General features: G+C 38.8%; 2 protein-coding genes across 3 annotated transcripts; both read right to left on the reverse strand.

Moving 5' to 3' along the window:
- Positions 1 to 270: 270 nt before the first annotated feature.
- AO4 (aldehyde oxidase 4) lies at positions 271 to 6,159 on the reverse strand. The gene is made up of 10 exons (NM_100337.3): positions 5,641 to 6,159; positions 3,543 to 5,150; positions 3,132 to 3,391; positions 2,807 to 3,016; positions 2,486 to 2,704; positions 1,448 to 2,413; positions 1,278 to 1,373; positions 1,093 to 1,191; positions 808 to 997; positions 271 to 707 (listed from the first exon to the last, which is right to left on the reverse strand). Exons 1-10 carry the CDS (start codon positions 5,774 to 5,776, stop codon positions 478 to 480), a joined length of 4,014 nt encoding a protein of 1,337 aa, NP_563711.1. The 5' UTR covers positions 5,777 to 6,159; the 3' UTR covers positions 271 to 477.
- A 662-nt stretch (positions 6,160 to 6,821) lies between these two features.
- AT1G04590 (PPR containing-like protein) lies at positions 6,822 to 9,736 on the reverse strand. 2 transcript variants are annotated; one of them, NM_100338.3, is made up of 9 exons: positions 9,536 to 9,736; positions 9,208 to 9,244; positions 9,012 to 9,072; positions 8,791 to 8,892; positions 8,278 to 8,391; positions 7,994 to 8,137; positions 7,624 to 7,836; positions 7,293 to 7,485; positions 6,822 to 7,165 (listed from the first exon to the last, which is right to left on the reverse strand). In NM_100338.3, exons 1-9 carry the CDS (start codon positions 9,675 to 9,677, stop codon positions 7,026 to 7,028), a joined length of 1,146 nt encoding a protein of 381 aa, NP_563712.1. In that variant the 5' UTR covers positions 9,678 to 9,736; the 3' UTR covers positions 6,822 to 7,025. The 2 variants fall into 2 exon arrangements, with proteins under 2 accessions (NP_563712.1, NP_849590.1); NM_179259.1 differs by having other exon boundaries at positions 6,844 to 7,165; positions 7,293 to 7,494; positions 9,536 to 9,691.
- Between the last annotated feature and the right edge of the window lie 79 nt (positions 9,737 to 9,815).

The raw sequence follows: 9,815 nt of genomic DNA on the forward strand, positions 1-9,815 counted from the left end.
TATATAGAGAGAAAGGTTGCCAACGGAAAAAAAAAATGTTAGGTTAAATTGTTCCAAGAGAAGGAAATTACTCATACCAATATAAAAAAAGGAAATTGTTTATATCAATAATAAAAAGTGACCGTTACAAGAATCATATATTTATTTTTTACTGCCCTTGATCTGAATTGAGGTGACTTGCGTTTGTTGTAGTTAATTAGAGATTCAAAAAATTGATTACTGCAGAATGTAGGTTCAAAAAATTGATTACTGCGGAATGTAGATGATTAAAAAAAAGGTAAGATTAAAACGCAAACTTTAACGTTGCTTCGATTCCGGTTAAGACTATTCGCACTTTCGATTCCTTGATTTAGGGGTTTTCTTTGTTTGTGGTACAAGCCTTTTGATGCATATAGTACATAAATTTGCATAATATATTTATATCATAAGAAAAATATTATTTTGATTTTTCCATCATCTCTGAGTGACTCTGTTATTTTAAGGATATGTTTTCCATTCTAAGTACTTCTCTATGCTTTCAAGGCCACAAAGCTGCTTCACCACCGGCATAGTCGCTGGAACCGGTAACTCAAAACCAAGATCACATCTTTCTCTATGATCATCATCAATGCAATTCCATGATAGGTACTGTTTTCGAGCTTCTCTAATGGCTGATCTTGTTGCACAGTGCACTGAAGCCGCCACAAGCAACGGAGGCTCACCTGAAGCTGTATCAGAAGACCATTTCAGCTCAACAAAAAGTAAGATTAAACAAGATAAAAAAAAGAGAGAGAGAGAGCGATGAATCTCATTGATTCTTAGCTAAACCTTTAGAGGAGAGAACGCGGTTCTTGTGATGACCACTGTTGAGAATCTGAACGTTGAATTGTTTGGGAATTGTGTCTATTGTAGGTATTTTGTAGTCCCATGTACCTTCTTCATTCACAAGCCCGTTTTCATTTGTCGTGTACTCCTCATACATGAAAAATCCGATTCCTTGAACAAACGCTCCTTCAATCTTCTCAAAGAAAACAAACATAAACGCCAATTAACCAACCTGTTATAGAACATCAAGTGCACATCCAGAATCCGGACCAAAATCAAGCGAATTACCTGTCCTAAATCAACAGCAGGATTAAGGCTTTTTCCACAGTCATAGATAATATCTGATCTTATAATTTCTGTTCTTCCTGTCACAAGGTCAACCTCCACCTGCATATTTTTACATATATATATATATTCAAGTTTTACTGATTTTATCTCAGGGAATGGTTTAAAATATTGGCTATGAGATTCACCTCACTCGCTCCAACTCCATAGTTGAGATATTCTGCAGAAGAGGACTCTGGCTTATAAAAGGTTCGAGCTGATAGGTCCACAGATTGAGCATTCGCCTGCAGTTTCACATATGGAGATATTTCCTTGAAATCTGGATCAATATAAGGAGAATTATCCAGTTTAGTTATACCTGTTGAATGAGCATGTCCCATGTCACGGATCGAGCATTCTCCAGAATCTGATTCATGGTAGGTCTCAGCCTCTCCACCAAGATACCGCAGCAAAGCCTCACTGCTTCACAACAGTTCTCTGATGTTGTGCTACCCGCAGTGTAACTGCTTTGAGACATACTGAGCGTGTCAGTCTGAAGAAGCCGTATTCTTTCAAGCAGATCATCACTTCCCTCGCATTTTATCATACCAAGACCATAAGCAACCATCTGTTGTACCTTTGTCCATAACCCTTGTCCCACCTCAATCCCTGCAACCTCAACCGCAACTGAACCATCATTCAAAATGCTTACTTTTCCTGGAGTTGGCCTATGTATAACTAGATGGATGATTGGTACTCGAGAAATCCCCCTTTTGCGCCATATGTTACATCGGTTAAACTCTTTCACAGATTCAGCCCTTCGCCTGAAATCTGCAGATACCTCCAATTTGTCCCACAATAAAGGCAAAGTATATTCATCAGGCTCACCAGCAGCTTGCTTATAAAACTTGCGGAGGCTTTCGTACGTATGAAGATTTATCCTTCTCACAACATCCACGTCCATCTTCAGGGAAGATGCTACGTTCTCAATAATGGATTCAGCAATGTATGAACCTTGTACTTCACCGGGTGCCCTCAAAGACGTTCTGCTCGGAAGGTTTGTCTTACACACTTTGATGTCAAATGACAATGCACCCCAGTCATATTTCCTCAGGGAGTTCATTATATTCTGTGGCATCACTAGACTTACATCCACATCTGACCCTGCATCTATAAACAAATTTAGGTCTAGTGCTGTGAGTTTACCGTCAGATCTGAATCCTACACTGTAAGTTATTTTCAGGGGATGCCTTCCTCCAGCCATTATCATATCAGTCTTACGGTTGACGTATATCCTTACAGGACGCTGCATTTTTTTTGCAGCAAGCGCACATGCTGTCGCAACCTGAAATCATCTTCAGCAGCATTAGTATCAAATCACAAAGGACTTTTATTCAGAGAAGAAACTATTACTTACAGGCATAGACTTTATAGCTTTTCCACCAAAGCCACCTCCAACTCTTCTGGTGATGACTCGAACGTTATGCTCCGGGATTCCAAGACATGTAGCAATTACTGTTTGTGTGAACTCGGGTGCTTGAGTTGAACTGTAAACCACTAAACAGTTGTCTTCATCTGGCAAGGCAAGTGCTGTTTGTGTCTCCATATAGAAGAAGTACTGTGACCCAAGTCTCAACTGCATAACCAAAATCAACAGCAAACATAGTGTAAGAATGTATTTTTTTTTATTTTTTTTTAATATATCAAAGATTAAGAGAGAGAAAGAGAATTTTAATACCTCTACTGAGCGTATCTTGCGATCAGCTTCAGCCATTCCTTTTGAAATATCGCCAACAGGTTCGGGCTGATACTCGGGAGGAACCTCAAAAAGGCTGGACCTTTTGACTGCATCCTCCACAGATAATACTGGTGTTCCTATATTCCTTGAATCGTACTCAACTACTGCAAGGTGTGCTGCCATATCTGCATGCTTTTGTGTGTCTGCAACCTGATAGGTCATAAAAAATGGACTAAGAGTTAGAAGAAAGACGAGAAAGTTGATAGAGATGCAGGAATTATTTCGGTGGTGGATGGATTGGGAATGTATTAGAAATTGGACTTACCACAAGAGCAATTATTTGTCCGGCAGATATAGTAACTTCATCTGCAAATAGAAGCCCTGTGCCAAACATCGTTATGTAACCAATGTTTTGCCCCACTTCAGGTATATCTTTGAAAGTAATAACTGCCAAAACTCCAATTGGTGTCACATTTCCTGAGAAACCAACGCTCTTTATCCAAGCCAATGGCTTTGTGCTATAAATGAATGCTCCATGTAGACAATGGGGTAAGGATGGAATATCATCAACGTAAACAGCTTCACCTGGAAAGATAAACGCTCCTGTAAGGTCTGATATTACTTAGCTAAATAAGCATATGACTAAAGAACTAAAAGCATTGCTGCTTGAGCCTTTTCACAGCATTGAAAATATAAAGGTATTTAAAAACGATCCAACGAAAAATATAGTACTAACCAGAAGCCTGCATTTCAGCTCCAAATTTGATAATGGCTTCACCAACAGGGTGATATTCTTTACTTTCAAACACCTGCTGCGCAGATGACAGCAAAGGTAGACATATTGTTGGATCGATGTGCCCATCGATATGCTTTCCTTCGGAATCCCAACTGCCACTCTCGATCAGAGGATAGAGAAAATCAAAGAGAAACCCAACGGCCAAGCTTTTCTTATACTCAGAATATGAGGTATCTATGCTGGGAACTATGATCCCTTTAAGTAACCTCACAGCTTCATATAAAACACTGTGGCTGAGTATTTTACCCGTCAAGAAATCCTCAACTTCCCTCGCCCTGATGGAATGATACCCACCATAAGAACCAAATGCCAACCGGCATTTATCCACAATGATGCCGCTTGATGATGCATCGTGAGAGACTACTGCTAAGAAAGCAGCGTTGATATAAGGCAATGCACTTCCAATAGGGCGAAGTGCAGCCCGATAGGTTTCGAAAAGCAAACCAGTAGTGGAAGAAGCAATCCACCTAGGAATATGAACCTTTAAAAGAACAGTTTTAGTGTCTAATATTGGAGGCGACACAAGATACTCTCCCATCCTAAGCTTCTCGTGTCTCCCAGCATTTATCATATGCACAGATGCATCTGCAGCGAGCAAAAGTGTGGTTATGTCAGAAGGAAAACTTTTGCTCTGTGCCATCACTAGATTACCACCGATACTCCCTGAGTTTCTGATAAAATGGTTAGCCACCTTCTCCATATGGACACCGATTTTCTTGAAAACATAAGCAGATGTATTTTCCTCCATCAAAGCATCAATAACTTTAGATATGGTAACAACTGCTCCAATTTCAATTTCTCTGTCATCTTTCTTGATCATTGACATCTCTGGAATGTGGCTAATATCAATATATCTACCATATTGTTTCTCTTCTTTGTAGTAACCTGTTCCCGTGTTGCCAACAACTAATTTTATCAAACCTCTATCTTTGCCAGGGTTGGTTGTTGCCAATATTTCCTGAAGCTCTGCGACGCTACCAGGAGTGCTCCAATGATACCTCGTCTGATCCAAAACATTGTGTTGACACTTAATCTTTTCCTTCAAGAAATCCGGAAAAGTGATAAGATCTTTCTCAGGGTTGTAAGGAGGCAATTTCTTTAACATCTCTTCTCTGCTTTCTCCTTTCCTCCAAAAAGAGTTGAAGCCCAAATCCTCTATATCGACATCGGAAGCAAAACTCTTACAAGCATCAGCAATGGGACGATACCCGGTGCAGCGACAAAGATTTCCAGCAATGGACTTCTCTGCTGCAAGAGCAGTCAGGTAGTCTGGAGAAGATTGTGAGTTATGGGCTTTTGAAAGAGCGGAGTAGAGAGAGATGCACATCCCTGGGGTACAGAAACCACATTGAGAGGCATGGAACCCCGCAAATCTCTTGTGAATTGGGTGGAACCCTTTTTCAGTGTTTCCGAGTCCATCGGATGTAGTTATGGAGCACCCATTTAAGCTGCAAAGAAGGGTCAGGCAAGAGTTTATAGAATACTCCTCGACTTGGTCTAACACAGGATCGTATTTTGATAGAATTACGATGCAAGCACCACAACCCCCTGTGAAAATTGAAAAATATAGCTGAGTCAGTGAGAGAAACACACACTGAAAATGCCGGACAGGCAACAAAAGAAGACAAAAATATCAAGTTCAAAGACACATGAAACAAGGAAAAAGAAACCAAGTTCCAAGCCTCATTTCAGTTTGGTAAACACTTGTCAGACAAGTGGTATACTAATTCAGGTAAATATGAGTGGCACAAAACCAAAACACAACAAGATTGATTTCTGAAAAGGAAGGAGTAAATAAACATAGATTTTAACTATTTGTATGATCGTTCACAGATTCAAATAATAAATCATGACTTTTACGTTCTGGTGGAGACAAAAGAGTTAATCATCCAGGTCCTCGAAATTGAAGGATCTTCATTCATAAGCAAAATAGTTGTTGATACGAATTAGAGATTCAAACAGAGAAGTGTATATAAACAAAATAAAACCACAAAAGATATTGACATTCATCGAAAAATATCACAGTGTGTGTGTGTACCTTCGCCACAGCTGAGCTTGACACTCTTAAAGCAAGTATTGGAACGCAAGAACTCGAGCAAAGTCGTAGAAGGATTAACTGACAAGACTTCAAATTTCTCTCCATTAACAGCAAACACCAAATCGTCACCCGCCATTTTCTTCCCAAACTAACCAAAAAGTAGTTAATCAATCAATAGGCAACAGTTAGCTGCACGAAGAGCTCAAATTTAAGAAAAGTCTGAAAGAGAAAATTGGCAGAATTCATTTATGTAATTTATAAGAAAATGTAAGCTCTTCGTGACATTTATAAGAAAACCAGTTACTGAACTGTTTTCAGGAACATAAAAACACAACAGCAAGTGATTGGCAAAAGAGTTTCTTATAGTCAATTACGTTATCAATTTCGATACGAAACAAGGTAAATAGAAAGTAGAGAATTGGACGCAAAGCTATCTATCTAATCGAGTACACTCTAAACGTCAAATACTAATTACTGAGTGATAAAGCAATGCCTGATTTTTAAGAGTTGATGGGTAAGAGATATGGTTTGTAGTCTAGTCGTAAAGGTGTGAGAGATTTCAAACTGGAAAACTGTAACTAAAATGAGAAAAAGTTTCTTAAAATGGAATTATAGTGTTGGTGAGAAATAACGTCACTGATCATCTTCTATCAAGTTTACCAAATTACGATATCTCATTCGTGTCCGGTGAAAAAGAGTAATTTATCTCTTTATTTCAAAGCTTTACCTAAATCGGAAGGTGACTTTGGCCTTGGAGGTCTGATTGATATCTCCTAAACCTTTCCTCTTCCGTCTTCCCATTCCGTTTGGTTCCCACTTCCCACAAATCAACCCATCCCGAAAGATTCCCTCTTTGGTCGAGAATCGAATGGCCATTAGAGACCGGACGCAGATCTGGAATCGAAGCATCTCTGTACTGTATTTCGAATGAACATACAATCTCCCGCAATCTCTAAATTCGAATACTAGTTATTTTCTTAACTTTCAAATGAACTTGTTATTAAACCAAATGTAACCGAAGACTCTATTTTCGGTAGGGGTCCAATCTCATCTAACCAATTCAAACCGTACCGAACCACTATGATACCTTCCCTAGCTTATCTTTTTATTCAATCAGTTTGTAGGTTTTAGACGATGTTATTGGTTTGGTTGGTAGTTGGTTCAGACCGTTGGATGTTGAGTGTGTCGAAAACTTCAGATGTAGATGTGATTTTGTTATCTTATTTCTCAGTAATACTAGTGCCGCACTCAAACCCTAAACTCTATATCCATCCATTGCGACAAATCCCAAGGGATGTGAGCATTGTCAACAATCCATCGATTAAATACATCCTTACAGTCCATGTTTCTCTTGCAGTGATACTTTATCGATTAAATACTACAACTTACGCTCCATGTTCGAATTGTTTTTCAGTGGCAGCTTCTGATTCTTGGTGATTATCCAGATTTTCTTTTCGCTCTTCTTGGATTTCAGCTTTTGCTGCATCAACTGCGCCTTCTGTCGTTGCTTCTGGAATCCTCAGTTCTGAAATCACAAGTTAGACAGTTTAAAACTTATCCTGTTTTGCGCAAGAATCTATAGCACATGAGTTCAATATCAAACGGCTTTAAAGATGGTTGAAGATATCAATGGCTAAATCGCAGTCACCTACCTGGTTTCTTCTTCTTCCTCGAAGATCTACTTGGTTTATCATCGGATGGTGTACCAAGTAAAAGATGGCTATACTTCGTCACTACCCGTTCTTTCTCATCAAGCATTCCCAAAAGCTCATAAGCATCAGCCACGGTCTGCACAATGTGCTTGTCCGGAGGCTTACGGTCATAACTCTCCAGATCCTTGAATAGCTTCATAACCCACATAACAAAATAAACACAAGTTTGAGGTCACCACGAAATAAAGTAACTTACTAGTTCAGTTAAGTATCAATGTGCAATGTTTTCTTATTTAGTTTTCGGTCAGTGAAGACAAGGGGGAAAAAGAACCTTAACAAGTTCCTGTAACATGTTGTTCCGGAAATATATGCGCATCATTTGTAAGCATAATTGCCAAGGCACAGAATGCAGATCGTTCCCAACTTTCTTTCGCCAGATAACATGAGCCTCTTCTGCTCTACGATCCATATCTAACGCCCGTATCAACTGTCCGTACGTCCCCATCGTGTTCCCTTGTCCCTTACTTAGGATCCACTTTATCACCTACAAACGATTAAACAGGGGAAAAGAAATAAACACCTCCCCAAGATTCTATTCTACTTTTTCAGTTACTATAGCAATAGACATATGTTCTTGGATATTTGATTATTCATGGTTCATGAGTCCCAGAAAAGAGATAGAACACTCAGGTGATAGATACCTGGACCATTCGATGCCATTGATGTTCCTTTTCAAGACTAGCTATTACTATTTTGAGGGAAGCAATGGGGAAATTGCGCTCCCAAGCAACCCAAGCATCCAGAGCTCCATAAACAGCCTCTTTATTATCTTCAATATCAAGAAGCTGCATTCACAGATGAGAGCAAAATAAGAACCATAAGAGTAAAAAACTAAGGTTAAACAAGAATATGAAAATTCTCATAATCGACAAACCATTAGAAAGGCAAAAAGAAATAGCTTAGTGTACAAAAAAATTCTGCTTACAGTGTTCACAAGAAACTTTATTTTATCCTTCTTGGGTATGTTCTCCCCAATTTGATGTTTCCTAGGGTTTTCAGCGTTTCCCTTCTTTGATGAATCAGAAAAATCTTCCTCATCCTACAACAAGATGAAAAATATGCATCCTAAGGATCTCTCGTTGGTGAAAAATAACGCAAGAAATATAATTGATGAAAGGCACAATTCTCAGGAATTTACTAACCAAAAATACATGGAAAACAGAAAGTAATTTGATCATCAGATATATCAGTGATGTGTTTGACTATATGAACTACTGAGATCGACAGGCCAGTGAATGAGAACACACACTTTAGTTATGTGCTATGAACTACTGAGATCGACAGGCCAGTGAATGAGAATACACACTTTAGTTATGTGCTATAACTTATATCTAGGTGAAGATGTATAAGATCTGTCTGCAAGAGAAACATAAATTGAGCTCACACTAAGACTTGGACAGCAAAACACAAAGCCGATCTTCAGTGTAATCTATTGTACCTCATTCTTCACAATACGTTTAGGAGATGAATGAGAATCAGCGACAAACTGATAGCTCATAGATTGGACCCTTAAAAAGGCGGGCTTGTTTGTCTGGTTGACCTGAGAAATAACATGTATCACAAAATGAATAAAAGGAATCTGAAATATACGTGTGCACCTTTTATTTATTGGGGTTTTTGAAGTTTAAGATGAAAAACATTTCACAACTGAAAACTTACCCCAAGAAGATGATGAAATGGACCAGTTAGTGCGCCAGCATTACCAACGGTGTTGTACTTTCTGTAGAAGAATGGTAAAGTATCAGATTCAAATCAATACACCAAGACTCAAGATGCAGCTTGTTTTTGGCAGTACAAAAGCGAGACTTGGAGAGCAGAAAGAAATGAAGCTAATTGATCCAATCTGAGCTTTTACCTTATTCCATTGGAATGAGAAAACACTCCTGGCTCACCTACAATAAGTTTCAAATCATAAGAGACTCCGACTATATGAAGACCTCAACCAGGTTACACAATCTAGCATTTCACATTTGTATGCAATTTAATCAACTTATCAGAAGAAAAAGAGAGACCTTTCAAAGTTTTACAGAAATTGTCTACTTAATTAAATGACCATTTTTACAGAAATCAGCTCCAAATTCGAAACTTAGAGATTCCAAGTCAGTAACCAAACATTAGAGTGCTATCTTCTTCCGCATTAAACTTTTAAGTATACAAACGAATTTATCATGAGCAATACTAACCATAATTTTCGTCACATCCTCCTCCAATGAAGAGATTTCTTGCTGCTGAAATAGAAGCTAACGGCGCCGTTAGATTTCTTGTTGCGCTACTAACGGCGCGTTTCAGAAGCGTTCTAGGAATTAGAGAACTGAAACCCGCCATTGGAGACGGTGCTACGAGAACCAACGAAGACGGAGGCGTATTAAGGGAGGGGTTTTCAGAAATGATACTGTTACAATTAGCCCATTAATAAAAAAAATTGGCCCATTAATAACAAAAAGAAGCTTCTTCTCTATGTAG

The sequence above is a fragment of the Arabidopsis thaliana genome (assembly GCF_000001735.4).
Source record: "Arabidopsis thaliana chromosome 1 sequence".
NCBI lineage: Eukaryota > Viridiplantae > Streptophyta > Magnoliopsida > Brassicales > Brassicaceae > Arabidopsis > Arabidopsis thaliana.